The sequence below is a fragment of the Pan troglodytes genome, chromosome 10 (assembly GCF_028858775.2).
Source record: "Pan troglodytes isolate AG18354 chromosome 10, NHGRI_mPanTro3-v2.0_pri, whole genome shotgun sequence".
In the NCBI taxonomy this organism is placed as follows: domain Eukaryota; kingdom Metazoa; phylum Chordata; class Mammalia; order Primates; family Hominidae; genus Pan; species Pan troglodytes.
In genome coordinates this window covers 130,614,291-130,632,101 of record NC_072408.2, presented here as the reverse complement: position 1 = coordinate 130,632,101, position 17,811 = coordinate 130,614,291, and the positions used below count along the sequence as shown (strand labels likewise).

Here is a 17,811-nt window from a genome sequence, read left to right as displayed (position 1 = left end):
CACCCAGGGATGGAACTTCATCAGCCTCCAGCCCAGTCTCCCTGCTTCCCGCCCCCTGGCCCACCCCCATCCAGTAATTCACATGGCAGCCAGAGACACTATTTTAAAACATCTAGCGGGGCGCAGTGGCTCACATCTGTAATCCCAGTACTTTGGGAGGCTGAGGTGGGAGGATCATTTGAGCCCAGGAGTTTGAGACCAGCCTGGGCAACACAGCAAGACCCTGTCTCTAAAATAAAAATAAATTAGCTGGGCATAGTGGCACACGCCTGTGGTCCCAGCTATTCGGGAGGCTGAAGTGGGAGAACTGCTTGAGACAGGGAGGTTGAGGCTGCAGTGAGCCATGAACATGCCACTGCACTCCAGCCTTGGTGACAGAGTGAGACCCTGTCTCAAAAAACAAAACAAAACAAAAACATCTAACTCCTCCCTCTCCCTCCTCCCTTCTCTCTCTCCCTCTCCCTCTCACTCCACCTCCCTCTCTCACCCTCTCCCTCCACCTCCCTCTCTCACCCTCTCCCTCCCTCCTTCTCCTTTTCCCTCCCCTTCTCTCTCTCTCCTCTCTCTCCACCTCTCTCTCTCCCTCTTCCTCTCTGTTCCTCTCTCCCCCTCTCCCTCTCACCCCACCTCCCTCTCTCACCCTCTCCCTCCCTCCTTCTCCTTTTCCCTCCCCTTCTCTCTTCTCTCTCTCCCCTCTCTCTTCACCTCTCTCTCTCCCTCTTCCTGTTTCTCTCTCCCTCTCCAGGCTTCTCCCTTCCTCTCTCCCTCTTCCCCCCTCCTTATCTCTCTCTCTCTCCCCCTCTCCCTCTCTCTCCACCTCTCTCTCTCGATCCCTCTCCCTGTTTCTCTCTCCCTCCCTCTCCTCCTCTTTCTCCAGTTGAAAACACTCCAGCAGCCTCCCATGGCTGTCAGATAAAATGCAAGCTCCCTGCCGTGGCTTCCCAGGCTCCCTGTGACCTGATCCACCCCTGCCAGCCTCTCCAGCTTCATCCCCTCCTTCCATCTCATCCTTCCTTCTTTCTGTTTCTTCCACTGACCAAAGGCCCACCTGTGGGTCTTCACAGCAGTTTTTGGCTTCCCCCAGAAAGCTCTTCCCCCTTTCAGCTCACTCCTCATCTTCAGGTCTCTACTAAAACGTGGAATTTCCGGGGTCTTTCTTGACCACCCAATTACAGCAGCAACTCCATTCTCTCCCCAGAACACGAGGCTGCTTTATTTCTTTTACAGAACTCATCTCTTCTATGTCTGTTTCCCTGTGTCCTGCCTTCTCTATGAGGTTAGAGAAACTGCAAGGATACAGGGGCCTTGTCTGTGACCAGAGTCTAATCCAACAGGCAGCACAGGGCAGGCTTTACTCAACCTTGGATGGATGGATGGATGGATGGATGGATGGATGGATGGATGGATGTGTGGATGAATGTGTGGATGGATGAGTGAATGAATAGATGGATGGATGGATGGATGATGGATGGATGGATGAACAAATGAATGAATGAGTTAATAAGTGGATCAAAAGAAAACATAGCAGGGCCGGGCGCGGTGGCTCACGCCTGTAATCCCAGAACTTTGGGAGGCCAAGGCAGGCAGATCACGAGGTCAGGACATTGAGACCATCCTGGCTAACACAGTGGAACTCCGTCTCTACTAAAAATACAAAAGAATTAGCTGGGCGTGGTGGTGGGCACCTGTAGTCCCAGCTACTCAGGAGGCTGAGGCAGGAGAATGGTGTGAACCCAGAAGGCGGAGGTTGCAGTGAGCCAAGATTGCGCCACTGCACTCCAGCCTGGGCAACAGAGCAAGACTCCGTCTCAAAAAAAAAAAATATATAGCATATTAGTAAGGGAAACACTATAGGAGGCAGCTCCATGTAAGGGACTGCTTTAGGAATCTAAATTAAAAGTAGTAACAGAGAATAAATGAAATACACAGAAAACAGAGTTATTTAAAGGATCAACTTAGAGAAGTTTGCCAAACTGGGTCCAGAAAACAAGAAGACCAAAGGTTTTTGTTTTATTTTTCAGTGTATTATTCCAAAAGAGATTTTTAGCAGCTCACAAAGATACTTTAACTGCAGTAAGAGATCCTAAAATCAAAGTGAGGTAAAGTAAGGAACGAAGAAGACACTAATCAGACACCATTTCAGGAAATGATACTGGAGTCGGACTGCCCAGGTTCAAATCCCAGCCCTTTCTCTTACTGGCTGTGTGGTCCCGGACGAGTCACTTAACCTGCCAAGATTCTGTATCCTCCTCTGTAAAACAGGGATGAGAATTGGAAAGAGTCCAGCACAGAACATGGTGCAAGGTAAGCTTTCCTATGTGTTCAGATGAGACTAAAATGTGAATCATAGATACCTACGCACTTGCTGCATTTAGGCCACAAATTTGGTTCTAAGCTTCCTAGCAGCCAACGTGAAAGGGAAAGCTATGAAGTCAACAATCCATGGAGTCCGTATCACTTAAAAACCAAACAAGAAAATGAAAGCAAAAAATGAAAAAGAAAAATGTCAGGCAGGGTGGCCGGGCACAGTGGCTCACGCCTGTAATCCCAGCACTTTGGGAGGCCGAGGCGGGCGGATCATGAGGTCAGGAGATCGAGACCATCCTGGCTAACACGGTGAAACCCTGTCTCTACTAAAAATACAAAAAATTAGCCAGGCGTGGTGGCACGTGCCTGTAGTCCCAGCTACTAGGGAGGCTGAGGCAGGAGAATGGCCTGAACCCGGGCGGCGGAGCTTGAGCTGAGATCGCGCCACTGCACTCCAGCCTGGGCGACAGAGCGAGACTCCATCTCAAACAAAAAAAAAAAGAAAAGAAAAGAAGAGAAGAATGTGAGGCTGGGGTCAAAGAAGGAACTAGAGTCATTTCTTCTGGAGTTCCCCTTCATAAGGAAGACATTGCGTGATAAAATGAACACTACTCTTGACAATATAGACGTGACGGTAACGGTGATGGATTTCACAGGCTGGTTTCCTAGAATGATCCTAAACTGTCAGCCTCACACCCCAGAACAGTCTGTGGGCCACCAACGCGATGGGGTCCAGGCACTCAGCTTCCAGCTGGTCTGGCTGAGCTGCTGAGAGTGAGGCCCAGGAGGGAAGGGACAGAGTCTGGCGTGTCAGAGGCTGGCACATGAAACAGGCATTCAACACGCACAGACCGCGCTAACTAGGGGTTGACTTGAAATCAGCAAGGAATAGGCCATGTGTCCTTCACGTCTGTCACTCTCAACATGAACAAGGAAGTCCTCTGGGATTCTGGCCAATATTGAGTGACAGCAATTCTCTGCTGCCAGCTGAACACAGGCTCACGATGGCTTTCAGACAGTTGAAGTGGGGAGAGGGATCCTTGCTTTTTTGGAATGTTGAGGGGCCTAACAAGATCATGAAGGTCATCCCTCCATTCTGTGAGTGCCCTTCTGCCAGAAAGCCTCTGACCATCTAACTGATTTTCATTCTCTACCTTGCCACCCCCTCTAACTGTCCATATTTGTCAACTGTTTTAATCTACACACACCATTTTAAAACATGCAACAAGATGAACTTACTTCAGGATGAGCTTTGTCAGGACCTCATAAATCTTCTTTTCCCAGTGTTTGTAGTAGGAGGCCAGCTTGGGGGCCTTGCCTGTGTTGGTGTGGACGACCAGGCCCTCAACTTTGGTCAGCAGCGGTCCAATGGCAAGATACCACCGGACCATGTGGTCCACGTCGCTGGCCCTTTCTCGCTCAATGTGTTCAAAAAATTCCTTCACGCCTGGAGAGAAAGATGTCTGTTAGAGCTGTCCACGAACACAGGGAAGGACAGCACTCAAAAGGCAATCCAAACATGAGCTGTGTGTCTTAAAAAAAACCAAAACCAGCCTCCAACCTCAGCACAAAGCAGAACATAAGTCAATATCGGAACACACACTAAGCAACAAATAAATGACAACCAGTTACGCACATCCAGTGGCTTTTATACTTTTGGGCAATCTTGTTTTTCTTCAATTCTTTGTTGACATATCTTGAATTCCTTGTTGACTAGTCTAAGACCACTTAAAGTATCTTTCTTTTTTTTTTGAGACGGAGTCTCACTCTGTCACCCAGGCTGGAGTGCTGCAGTGGTGCGATCTGGGCTCACTGCAAGCTCCGCCTCCCAGGTTGACGCCATTCTCCTGCCTTAGCCTCCCGAGTAGCTGGGACTACAGGTGCCCACCACCACGCCCGGCTAATTTTTTGTATTTTTAGTAGAGACAGGGTTTCACCGTGTTAGCCAGGATGGTCTCGATCTCCTGACCTTGTGATCCGCCTGCCTCAGCCTCCCAAGGTGCTGGGATTACAGGCGTGAGCCACCGCGCCCGGCCTAAAGTATCTTTCTTTAACAAGTAAATGTGAGCCCATAAAAAATACAACTAGCTTTACTGTTACAAAGTTATCAACAGAGTACCACAGGCTTTCGCAGATGAGGTGGGAGGATCACTTGAGGCCAGGAGTCCAAGACCAGCCTGGGCAACATAGTGAGCCCTCGTCTCAGAAAAAAACAAAACAAAAACAAATAAACATGAATTTGTTAAACTAAGCAATATATAAAACATGACAAAAAGTAATAGCTACCCGTGATTCTTTCAAGTAAATGACTGAGAGCATTAGAAATGGTTTGATGCCATTCATGGAACATACAAATACATACGTATATTTATAGGTACATATATACACATGTATGTATATACAATATATTTTCTCATTAATTCCATAACTGGAGAACCCAGAAGTCAGATCTACCTGGGAGTTCTTCCTCACTTTTAGCAGCTGGATATTTAAAGAGATTTATGGCCTCTATTAATGTCAGCCTGGAAGAAATGTCATCTGCATTCTTATGAATCTGGTGGACGAGAGACTCAAATTTCCCAATGGCCTGTTTGCAACCAGTTATATAGTCACCAATACCTTTGAAGAAAGAAAGAAAGAAAGAAAGACATTTGGCTTTCAACTCTGTCTTTCCACATCCCCCCACCAACGTCTGTGATGTTAATACTGGCATCCCTTTGCAGGAAAGACCCGCTCATTCCAACCCCTTGGGTCTTTGGGCTGGCAAAGATCCACTTTGAACCCTAAGGGACTGGGACAAGGAGTCCTGAGCCCAGAATCAACCAAGCAATGCATCTCTTCTATTCAAATGTTAGCACGGCCCTGGCTGGAGCACCATGGGGAGAAAGGGACTATCAAGCCTAGCTGTCTTCTCACTGCTGGAGCTCCCTGAACCTCCACTCTGCGCCACCTGCCCGCAGCCTCCTCTGGCCTGGAGCTTAGACGAACAGCAAGAACATGAACAGTAAACTCGGGCTAAGTACTTAAGATCGGTCTCACTTTATGAAAATAAAAACCCCAAAGTGGATCACAGACTATACTGGGAAACATCATACTATAACATTTTTAGAAACAAAACACAAGGAGAGAAAAAAACTTATGATTCTTCGACTTGACAGCAAAAGTAGAACCCATTAAAGGAAAAATTGATACACTGGACTTAGTTGAAATTTACAGTTTTTGCACTACCACAGGCCCTCCTACGAGAAAGAAAAGACAAGCGACAGAGTGGGAGAAAATAGCTGCAAACCACACATCCAATAAAAGACGAGTATCTAGAGTATACCAAGGATGCTCAAAACTCAACAGTAAAGAAAACAAACAATCTAATTAGAAAATAGGCAAAAGACATAAAAAGACGTGTTGCTGAAGAGGCCATACACATGACATATTTGTGCTTATTAGCACATGAAAAGATGCTCAACACCATTAGCCATTACAGAAGTCAAATCAGAACCATGAGATATCATTACACAGCTATCAGACGGCCAAAATTTAAAAAAAAAAAAAAAGTGACAGCAAAATGGGCCAGGATGCAGAGAAACCAAGTCACTCATATATTGATGATGGAAATGTAAAATGGCACAGCCGCCCTGTAAGACAGCATGACAGTAAAACAAAAACAAAAACAAAAAAAGGCCACAGGTGGTGGCTCACGCCTGTAATCCCAGCACTTTGAAAGGCCAAGGCGGATGGATCACTTGAGGCCAGGAGTTCAAGACCAACCTGGCCAACATGGCAAAACCCTGTCTCTACTAAAAATACAAAAGTGAGCCAGAAGTGGTGGCAGGTGCCTATAATCCAAGCTACTCGGGAGGCTGAGGCAGGAGAATCGCTTGAACCCAGGAGGTGAAGATTGCAGTGAGCCGAGATTGCCCCACTGCACTCCAGCCTGGACAACAAGAGCGAAACTCCATCTCAAAACAACAATAACGGCCGGGCGCGGTGGCTCACGCCTGTAATCCCAGCACTTTGGGAGGCCGAGGCGGGCGGATCACGAGGTCAGGAGATCGAGACCATCCTGGCTAACACGGTGAAACCCCGTCTCTACTAAAAATACAAAAAATTAGCCGGGCGTGGTAGCGGGCGCCTGTAGTCCCAGCTACTCGGGAGGCTGAGGCAGGAGAATGGCGTGAACCCGGGAGGCGGAGCTTGCAGTGAGCCGAGATCGCGCCACTGCAATCCAGCCTGGGCGACAGAGCGAGACTCCGTCTCAAAAAAAAAAAAAAAAAACAACAACAATAACAACAACCTTAAACTAAACATGCAACTACCGTGCAACTCAGCAACTGCACTCCTGGGCATTTATCCCAGAAAAAGTGAAGACTCCTGTTCACACAAAACCCTGTACACAAATGTTTATAGCAGCTTTATTCGTAAGAGCCAAAACCGGAAACAACCTAGTTGTCCTTCAAAAGGTGAAAGGCTGAACAAACTATGGTAGATTGATACCGTGGGGTATGCTTCGAAAATCCACAGACTGTTGACACATCCAACAAGGGCAGATCTTTGAAGACTTAGGCTGAGCAAGAAGAGCCAAATCAAAAAAGGGCTATGTGTTATCTCATTTATATAACACTCTGAAATGACAACACTACAGAAATTGAATAAAGATTCATGGTTGCCAGGGATTAAGGAGAGGGCAAGGATGGGAGGGAAGTGGCCTTGACAGTACTCGCTGTGGTGTTGAAAATGCTCTCTATCTCGACTGTATCAATGTCAATATCTTGGTTGTGATCTTCTAGTTTTGCAAGAAGTTACTACTTAGGGAAAATGACTGAAGGGTACGAAGGCTCCCTCTGTCGTAATTCTTAATAACTGCATGTGAATCTATAATTACCTCCAAATTACATTTTTAATTAAAAAAATAAAAGTAAAGGTGACCTTCTTTTGGGAGAAATGTGCTTTGGGTCTGCAGAGTGTGAAAATGTCACCCATCTTATCTTCATCCCAACGACAGCCTGGAGATCAGTTCTAAGTTCCGCAACTTGTATTTCTTAACCCTTAAAAATTGTTAATTGTCTCTATAAACATATGAAAATGGTAATTCAAATAAAACAACCTAAAAGAATTACTTTGCATCCCAAGTCTAAAAGGCAATCAATAGATGAATGACGTTACCTAGTGAGTTCCAGTTCAACCTCTTATATCCCGACCTAAACACTCGGAGCAGTTCCTGGGAATGATCGTTGAGAAGCACAGACTCCGCATCGTTTAACGTTCCCATGAGCATGTGATAATGATCCAACATGCGCTGTATCCCATCTGTGTACCTGCACATGACAGGAATGTCATAAACCTGAGGAGAGCACCTTTAAGCTCATCAAAAGCTTTTGCGGTCAAGAGATTACAAAAGACCGTGGTCTCGATCAAGACCAACCTTGATCGAGAGATTTGCAGAAATTTAAAACATCACTCTTCTCATTAACTTTCTTTTTTGGAAAATATTGGTTACTTCTCATTAAAGATGTTATTTATATTACATGAAATAGGTTTACTATTGTTGATCCCTATTTTAAACTTTTCTTTTTTTTTTTGAGATGGAGTCTCGCTCTGTCGCCTAGGCTGGAGTGCAGTGGCACGATCTCGGCTCACTGCAACCTCTGCCTGCCAGGTTCAGGCAATTCTCCTGCCTCAGCCTCCCAAGTAGCTGAGACTACAGGCATGAGCCACCACGCCCAGCTCATTTTTGTAGTTTTAGTAGAGATGGGGTTTCACCATGCTGGCCAGGCTGGTCTTGAACTCCTGACCTCATGATCTGCCCGCCTCAGCCTCCCAAAGTACTGGGATTACAGGCGTGAGCCACCACACCCAACCCCATATTTTAAACTTTTCTTAGCTTCAATTTTTTTTTCTTCTTTTTTTTTTTTTTTGGATACAGGGTCTCGCTCTGTCTCCCAGGCTGGAGATAGAGCAATCATGGTTCACTGCAGCCTCAATCTCCCAGGTTCAAGGAATCCTCCCACCTAGGCCTCCCAAGTAGCTGAGACTACAGGTAGCACCACAACACCCAGGCCTTAGCTTCAATTTCTAATGTGGTAAGAATTCATAATTATAGAATCCACAAAAATGAAAGCTTTTGGAGGGGTCCTCAATAATTTTTAAGAGCGTAAAGGGGTCCCAAGAACAAAAAGCTTACTGCTAAAAGAAGAATTTTTTTACCTAAGGAATTTGTCTTCCTGGAGAGCAACATTTCTTGCTAATTCAGGGACAGTGAACCCCAGCTGCTCTAAGTACTTTGTTTCATTAATAATCTCTCTGAGAGCCGGTGAAAAGTTGATTGCAAAAACAGCTCCCCTTTCTAAAGTCGAAGGCTCCTCTGTGGCAATGGAAGACTGTGGAAGAGACATCCCATCAGCGCGGCCAGGGCAGTCCAAGAGACAGTTGGATCAACACAACCCACACCAAAAGTGAACATGAAAAAGATCAACACTGGGCCCTTCACCAGACGGGGGTGCTGGCTGGAACTGGCTGGAATATGTATTTTGTTTGGTGAACGGAGATTCTGAAGAATCAATTCAGTTGCCGGCATTTGAAAATGGAGCAATTTCACCTAAAAATTCCTTCTGCCTTCCCTTGAAACACTGGAAAATCTGACATGGAGCAGTTGCCTCTTTGGTTGGATCTGAGCCCACCTGTTCCCTAGGGGTCCCACCTGGCCCTCTCCACTTGCTTTGGTCCCTACGTCAGGATTTCAGGAACCAAAGACCTAAAACTGCCAGGCTGCATCTTTCCTCCCTAACGGCAGGTGTTCGTTTATCAAGCATTCGCCAAGTGCCGGGCCCAGAGCTGTAGAAGAGGATGAATCAGGTGGAATGGCATTTTTCTGCAGGTTAAAGATGGCCAGCTGTCAGCTCTGTTTCATATATGATTCAACCAACCCTTTGCTTGTCTACATCATCTGATTTATAAAACGCATTTCATAAATGGGGAAACGGAGGCTTGGTGTTCAGCCACTTGCCCAAGAAGTCAGTAGGGCTGCCCGTTTCCAGCCCGCGTCCTAGCCATGGCATCGTGCCATCTCCACTCTTTCCTTTCTCCTCCTCCCCTAGCCCTTCCTTGTCTTTGATTCTGGAAACTGACCCAACTTCATGAATGTCAACAAATCAAGCCTTGAGAAAATGTGGCAGACGCCATCGTCTCACGCGGCAATCGGGAATGAGGGCGTGGGCAGCGTACCTTGGTCAAAAGGCTCTTCTTCATGAGAGCTGGCAGCACCTGCTCCGTCACCTCCATCCACTGCTCATACTTTCTGTCTTCATACTCCTTCATTGTCCTACCCACTTCCAAATATTTTTGTTTGACCTATCAAAGAATTCAAGCAACCGTCATTTTGTCCTTGAAAATAACATTTTTCATCTCGCTCTACACAGATAATTTATACAAATTATAAATATAATATATAAATTATTATAAACATTATATAATTTTTTTTTTTTTTTTTTTGGAGACGGAGTCTCACTCTGTCGCCCAGGCTGGAGTGTAGTAGCGCGATCTCAGCTCACTACATCCTTCGCCTCCCGGGCTCGAGCGATTCTCCTGCCTCAGCCTCCCAAGTAGCTAGGATTACAGGCACATGCCACCACACCCAGCTAATTTTTGTATTTTAGTAGAGACAGGGTTTCACCATGTTGGCCAGGCTGGTCTTGAACTCCTGACCTCAGGTGATCTGCCCACCTCGGCCTTTCAAAGTGCTGAGATTACAGGTGTGAGCCACTGCACCTGGTCATTTTTATATAATTATATATAAACATTTTTTCATATCTTTCTACATAATTTTGTATACATACATTATAAATATAATAAATAAAAATGTTAATATAATAATAAATAATATATAGTTATATAATATTAAATAATATAATATAAAATAGTATTAGATATAAACACATTTTGAAAAAGGAAGTCAATAGATTTTCCCAAAGCTTGGAGAGTTGGTCTGCGATGGTGATATAGCACAGATCTCTGTCCTCCCAAATCTCATACTGCATTGTAATCCCCAGTGTTGGAGGTGGGGCCTGCTGGGAGGCAACTGGATCACGAAGGCGGAATTCTCGTGAATGGTTTGCACCACCACCTCTCTTGGGACTGTCCTGGTGATGCTGAGTGAGTTCTTGGGAGATCTGCTCAAGTGAAAGTGGGCAGCACCTGCCCCTTCACTCTCTCTTGCTCCTGCTCCCACTGTGTGAGGTACCTGCCCCCACTTTGCCTTCCACCATGATTGGGAGTTTCCTGGGACCTCCCAGGAAGGCTATGCTTCCTGTACAGCCTGCAGAACTGTGAGCCAATTAAACCTCTTTTCTTATAAATTACCCAGTTTCTTTATAGCAAAATGGACTAATATAGTTGATAACTTGAAATCTAGGTTGACTGGCAGCCTTCTGCAAACCACAGTCCAAGAACTGCCTTGGTCTCTACCCATGAACTAAGAACAGCTTTTACATGAAGAGAAGGAAATGATTTAGATGATTAAAAAGAAATCAAAATAATAATAATGCTTTGTAACTCAAGAAAAAGATATGAAATTCAAATTCAGCATCCATAAATAAAGTTTTATTGGACACAGCCACGCCTGTTCAAAACGTATTATCTGGGGGATACTTTATTGCCGCAACGACAGGTTGAGTCGTTGCAGAGAAATTGTCCAAACCCCTAAAATATTTACTATCTGGATCTTCAAAGAAATGGCTTACCAGCCTCTACTATATAACATATAAAAATCCATGGGTGGGGGGTGAGATCATATCGAAAAGATGGTAGGCATCCTCCAAAGAAGCTGAAAATTCAATACAGGAAGAAGCCCACATGACCACATTCTGGAAGATGTCTTCTGTATTAAGATGCCAAAGAGAAAGAACACAGGCCATGTGCAGTGGCTCACGCCTGTAAGCCCAACACTTTGGGAGGCCGAGGTGGACAGATTGCTTGAGCTCAGGAGTTTGAGACCAGCCTGGGCAGGCAACATGGTGCAACCTCATCTCTACAAAAAATACAAAAATGGGCCAGGCGTGGTGGCCCACACCTGTAGGCCCCGCTACTCGGGAGGCTGAGGCAGGAGGATCGCTTAAACCCAGAAGGTCAAGGCTGCAGTGAGCTGTGATCATGCCACTGCACTCCAGCCTGGGCAACACAGCAAGACCTTGTTTTAAAAAAAAAGAAAAAGAAAAAGAAGGAACGCAAAAGGCAGTTTACTATGAGCATGAATGCAAGGACAACAGAAAGACCCTCTAACTCACAGGCATGGGTCTGAAATTGAGCTGCTTCTCAAATGGGCCACTCTACATAGTGTGCTGCATGGCAGCAGCAGCCTGATCTAATGCTTCTCCTGGATGGGATCGGGGAGGGCAGCCAGTCTAGGATTAAAACATTAAATACAGGGCCGGGTGCTATGGCTTACGCCTGTAATCCCAGCACTTTGGGAGGCCCAGGTGGGCAGATCACGAGGTCAGGAAATCCAGACCATCCTGGCTAACACGGTAAAATCCCACCTCTGCTAAAAATACAAAAAAATTAGCCGGACGTGGTGGCACATGCCTGTAGTCCCAGCTACTCGGGAGGCTGAGGCAAGAGAATCGCTTGAACCTGGGAGGCGGAGGTTGCAGTGAGCCGAGATTGCGCCACTGCACTCCAGCCTGGGCGACAGAGCGAGACTCCATCTCAAAAAAAAAAAAAAATCAAATACAAAAGGAGCCAATTCTAGCAAGAGCAACATACCTCCTGTCCTCGATCACTGTCCAGTATCTCTTGTACCTCTTGAAATCGGAGGATGGTGTGCTTAATCCGAAAGAACAGAGATCGTTCCCAGTATATTGCACCTGCTACTGGAGGGTGATTCTTATACAGTGGTGGATTTTCAAGGTTCTGGACAAAGATTTTATTAATGATGTCAATCTGAAAAGCAATCAAACAGCTTCTGTAAGTGATAAACATCGCCAGGTTAGCCAAGAAAGATGAGATTTGAATCTTTAAGGAAACCAAAAGTGGAAGGTCAAAAAATATTCTAAGATGCAGAATAGTGTTTTCACCGTTTACTTATTATTTACTACTTTTTCTTATGCTCTGTAGTAATCTTTTTGTTGTTGTTGTTGAGGCAGAGTCTCGCTCTATTGCCCAGGCTGGAGTGCAGTGGCATGATCTCGGCTCACTGCAACCTCCGCCTCCCAGGCTCAAGTGATCTCTTGCCTCAGCCTCCCAAGTAGCTGGGATTACAGGCGCCCACCACTATGCCCGGCTAATTTTTGTATTTTTGGTAGAAATGGTGTTTCCCCATGTTGTCCAGGCAGGTATCAAACTCCTGACCTCAGGTGATCTGCCCACCTCAGGGTCCCAAAGTGCTGCGAGTACAGGCGTGAGCCACCGAGCCCGGCTGTAGTAATCTTTTCTTTAACATATGCAATGCTCCAAATTGCCTTACAATTACAGAGCATGCACACTGTGTATATTGGCTTGATCCAATTATTAGAAATCCGGAAATCTGTTCTAGACATGACCACAGTGGCAGACCTTTGGTTTTTTTTTAATTTTTAGTTTTTAGTTTTTGCAGGTAAAGTATATATATTCATGGGCTATAGGGCACGTTTTGATATAAACATGCTATGCATAATAACCACATCATGGAGAATGGGGTGTCCATCCCCTCAAGCACTTATCCTTTGTGTTATAAAAACAATCCAATTATACTCTTTTAGTTACTGTTAGATGTATAATTAGGTTATTGACTACAGTCACCAAACCTGTGTTTTTAAAAGAAGCATATCTGAGCTCTCGTGGGGGTAATTAGGTGTGGCAGGCACAATGATGGCCTCGCCTCCCAAAGATGTCCACGTCCTAATCCCCAGAAGCTGAAAATATGTAATGTTACATGACAAAGGGGAATTATGGTTGCAGATGGAATTAATGTTGTCAGTCAGCTGATCTTAAAATAGATAAATTATCCTGAATTTTCTGGGGAGGTTCTATGTAGTCACAAGGGTCCTAAAACAGGAAGGAGGAGGCAGAAAAGGAGGTCAGAGTGATCTGAAGTGAAAGTGGCCACCACTGGCTTCAAAGATGAAAGGGAACCAGGAACTTCTAGAATTTGGGGAAAGCAAAGCACTGAATCATCCCTAGAGACTCCCGAAGGGAATACAGCCCTGCTGACACCTCGATTTAAACCCAGGGACACCCGTGGCAAACTTCTGACCTCCAGTACCATAAGAGAATAAATCTGTGTTGTTCTAAGTCACTGCATCTGTGGTCATTAGTTCCAGCAGCATTGGGAAACTAAGACATCAGGAGACCACCTTAGGCCTTTTTTTATACTACCTTATGCTCACCTAATCATTCCACATATTCTCATTTTGTCTTCTACATAAGATTATAAGCATTTTTTTCTTTTTTCTTTTTTTTTTTTTTGAGACGAAGTTTCACTCGTCACCCAGGCTGGAGTGCAATCGCGCGATCTCAGCTCACTGCAACCTCCACTTCCCGGGTTCAAGCGACTCACCTGCCTCAGCCTCCTGAGTAGCTGGGATTACAGACACCACCACCACGCCTGGCTAATTTTTGTATTTTTAGTAAAGAGGGGGGTTTCACCATGTTGGCAAGGCTGGTCTCGAACTCCTGACCTCAGGTGATCCACCTGCCTCGGCCTCCCCAAGTGCTGAGATTACAGGCATGAGTCACAGCGACTGGCCAGCATTTTTTTTTTTTTTTTTTTTTTTTTTGAGACGGAGTCTCGCTCTGTCGCCCAGGCTGGAGTACAGTGGCAAGATCATGGCTCACTGCAGCCTCGACCTCCATTGGCCCAGGTGATCCTCCCACCTCTGCCTCCCAAGTAGCTGAGACCATAGGTGTGCGCCACCACACCAGGATAATTTTTGTATTTTTTGTAGAGATGGAGTTTTGCTATGTTGCCTAGGCTGGTCTCAAACTCCTGAACTCAAGCAATCCACTGGCCTCGGCCTCCCAAGGTGCTAGGATTACAGGCATGAGTCACTGTGCCCAGCAGATTATAAGCATTTTTTGGTCTATTTCTCCAACTAGATACTGACTTCTTTAAAAGCAGAATCCACGTTTTGTTCATCTCTCTATCTCTGTGCCTAACACCATACTTGAGATATGTGAGCACCAGATAAATTGTTCTGAGTTAATTATAAATACATATATGATCCTTGGACATGGTTAACTATGATTACTATTACTACCATGATTATTACTAACCCACACAGGGCCCACCACAATGGGAGTAAATCATAATATACTTAATTCTTATTGAATTTCTCCACTAAATAAACAAACCCACTTTGTTTGGGTTACGTGTATTATGTAACATGCTAATTTGGGAAAATTCTAGTTTCTCTGAATTCAGATGGGAAAGACAGACAATAGTGGGATTCAATTGTTCACATTTTGCCAAGTGTATTTTTAATGCTATGGCAGCTATCGATTTTTCAATTACCTCTTTACAGTACTGTGCAAGAATATCATTAAATTTCATCATCATTTGTCGATTAACAGCCTCCCGTGAACGAATGTGCTTAAATTTTAAAAGCATGTCAAATGCTGCTTCAGCAGATCGAAGCGTCTTAAAAGATTCATCAATAAAATGTTTTGCTTCTTTCTCAATAACCTGCAAAAAAATCAACAAAACAACCCTCATGCCCCTGTAATTATCCTGCCAAAATAAAGTGGCAAGAAATAAGAAAAAAAAAATCAGTGGCTTGGGACAGATTTCTATGGCATAAGTAATGGAAGCTGGTATCCAATTTAAAGTGGGAGATTGGCTATGTTGATTTCCTGATCTCTCTCCCCAACCAGTTCAAAGGTAAAGGAATTTTTTAAAGTATTAACTCATATAAACAAAAAATACAGGAGAGGACACAACAACAGAGGAGATAGTTCAGGAATTTTTAGTAAGAAAGTAACGAAGGCAGGGCCGGGCGCAGTGCCTCACACCTGTAATCCCAGTACTTTGGGAGGCCGAGACGGGCAGATCACGAGGTCAGGAGATCGAGACCATCCTGGCTAACACGGTGAAACCCCGTCTCTACTAACAATATAAAAAATTAGCCGGGTGTGGTGGTGGGCACCTGTAGTCCCAGGTACTCTGGAGGCTGAGGCAGGAGAACGGTGTGAACCCAGGAGGCGGAGACTGTAGTGAGCCGAGATGGCGCCACTGCACTCCAGCCTGGGCGACAGAGCGAGACTCCATTCCAAAAAAAAAAAGAAAAAAAAAAGAAAGTAACTAAGGCAGGTAGTTACAACCTAATGCTGAAAATAGGGGGCGCAAGTGAGTCCCTGTTTGTTCCTTGAAGAAACTCCAGAAAGCTTAGCATTTGGAGGCACTGGGCCCAGGAAGGGGGTCAGTGTGCACGAAGGTGAGGGGCAAACAGGGAATCCCTTTCTCACCTTGCACAGCCAGGCCACTCTGCAGCCTCAATCCCTCCCACCCCCACTCCATTCTATAAAAGAGTGGAAGGTTAGTTCTAGAAAAATTAACTCAAGAATAACATCAGACTTCTAATATTGGAAGCTAGAAATCAATTTAAAAAACTTCAAATTTCTAAAGAAAGGTGATTTTCAACCTTGGATTCTATACCTGTTATTTCAGAATTCATACATATAAGACTCACAAAATATATGTCGCATGAAACCTTACTTAGGAAGCTACTAAATGTGCTCCAGCAAAACGAAGGAGTAAACAAGGAAAGAGGAAGAGGTGAGATCTAGAAAATAGAAAATCCATCACAGATGAGAGAAGATAGGAAGTCCTAGGGTCCTAGACTGCTTTGTAACAGGCTCAAAAAGCAAACAAGCTGGCCGGGTGTGGTGGCTCATGCCTGTAATCCCAGCACTTTCAGAGGCTGAGGCAGGCGGATCACTTGAAGTCAGAAGTTCAAGACCAGCCTGGCCAACATGGCGAAACCCTGTCTCTACTAAAAAACACAAAAATTAGCTGGGTGTGGTGGCACACACCTGTAACCCCAGCTACTCAGAAGGCCAAGGCAAGAGAATTGCTTGAACCCAGGAGGCAGAGGTTGCAGTCAGCCAAGATCACGCCATTACACTCCAGCCTGGGCAACAAGAGCGAAACTCTGTCTCAAAAAAAAAAAAAAAAAAATGGACAAAGGAAAAAAAAGGTAAACAAGCTAGAGTAGGAGGACAATGAGCTCTGGGAGGAAGGCCTCTAGGTAAATAATGGCACTGATATGTTTAAGTATTTAGAGGCTATTGTTGATAGGGATGTGGCAGAGATATTAGAGAAATTGGAAAAAATTAACAATGGGTACATAAATAACCAGGCAAATAAAAAACAAAAGCAATTATTAACTCCAGGAAAACTGAAGGTTGGCCAAGAAAGGTATTGTAGTTATGATGGACTTCCCAGCTCAGCAATGAACAATATTTGCATAGACATAATAAGTAAACACTAGTCATTAATTTAACTAAAAGTTATGAAGAAACTGTGTTAGATGACAGAGAGGCAAATGGGATTAGGAATGGGACAGTCCAGCCTGTATCTACTCTGAGAAGTTAACAGAAGTCTAAATTAATAAATCAGAAAATAACCACATCGGCTTGTTCTCAAAAAAATATAGGGGTTAACAACAAAAGAAACATCTAAAATTGTGGAAAATGACAGCAAGAATGAGGAAGGAGTTAAGCATGGAGCTGTTTTTTCTTATTATGAATCCTTTAGTATCACTTGATTAAGTGACTTTGATGAAAAGTTCAATTTATTTGGGAAGCTGAGGTAGGAGGATCACTTGAGGCCAGGAGTTCAAGACCAACCTGGGCAACATAGTGAGACCTCATCTCTACTTAAAAATTTTAAAAATTAGCCAGACACATGCTTGTGGTCCCAACTACTTGGTAGGCTGAGGTGGAAGGATCACTTGAGCCCAGAAGGTTGAAGCTGCAGTGAGCCAGGATCACACCACTGCACTTTAGCCTGAGCAACAGAGCAAGACCCTGTCCCTAAAAAATAAAAAATAATAAAAGAAAACCAAAAAAAAGGTTCAACTGAAAAAGCAAGTAACACTTAAAATAGCAGCTAATAATAAATTAGATATAGTTAACATGGCAATGTCTATATAACCAAGTAGAACTGTCTAGGGTTGTCCATATAAAAAGATGCTGTGAGGTTATAAAAACAACTGTGTAACACATAAATGGGGATGGTCCTAATTATGCTTCCTGCGTGAGACTGAAAAGGTGAGCGCGATGGGTCACTCTTCATGCTGTGGGAAGTGAAATCTGATTCTCAGCTGCAGCCTCTCTCTGATGGACTCTGCCTCCCGGCCCCTCGGGCTATCACCTCCTGTATCATCTCCCCACTCTCTGTTGTTCCCCAGTCCAAAGCAGCCTATACTGTAGCCAGAAAAATCTTCCTGAAGTATAAACCTTGATTTTTTTTTCACGTTTTTGTTTTTTGGGTTTTTTTTGAGAGAGTCTTACTCTGTCCCCCAGGCTGCAGTACAGTGG

The 17,811-nt window shown here is 44.7% G+C and overlaps 1 protein-coding gene across 1 annotated transcript in view; it reads right to left on the bottom strand.

Annotated features, from left to right (window-relative positions):
- Window positions 1-17,811, bottom strand: part of DNAH10 (dynein axonemal heavy chain 10) — a 174,117-nt gene that overhangs the window by 126,950 nt on the left and 29,356 nt on the right. Inside the window, exons 12-18 of the mRNA XM_054663807.2 lie at window positions 14,786-14,956; window positions 12,061-12,237; window positions 9,526-9,651; window positions 8,509-8,681; window positions 7,468-7,619; window positions 4,762-4,926; window positions 3,547-3,754 (exon numbers count right to left, since the gene is read on the bottom strand). Of these exons, the coding sequence (XP_054519782.2) occupies window positions 3,547-3,754; window positions 4,762-4,926; window positions 7,468-7,619; window positions 8,509-8,681; window positions 9,526-9,651; window positions 12,061-12,237; window positions 14,786-14,956 (1,172 nt within the window). The remainder of the gene's footprint in view (window positions 1-3,546; window positions 3,755-4,761; window positions 4,927-7,467; window positions 7,620-8,508; window positions 8,682-9,525; window positions 9,652-12,060; window positions 12,238-14,785; window positions 14,957-17,811) is intronic.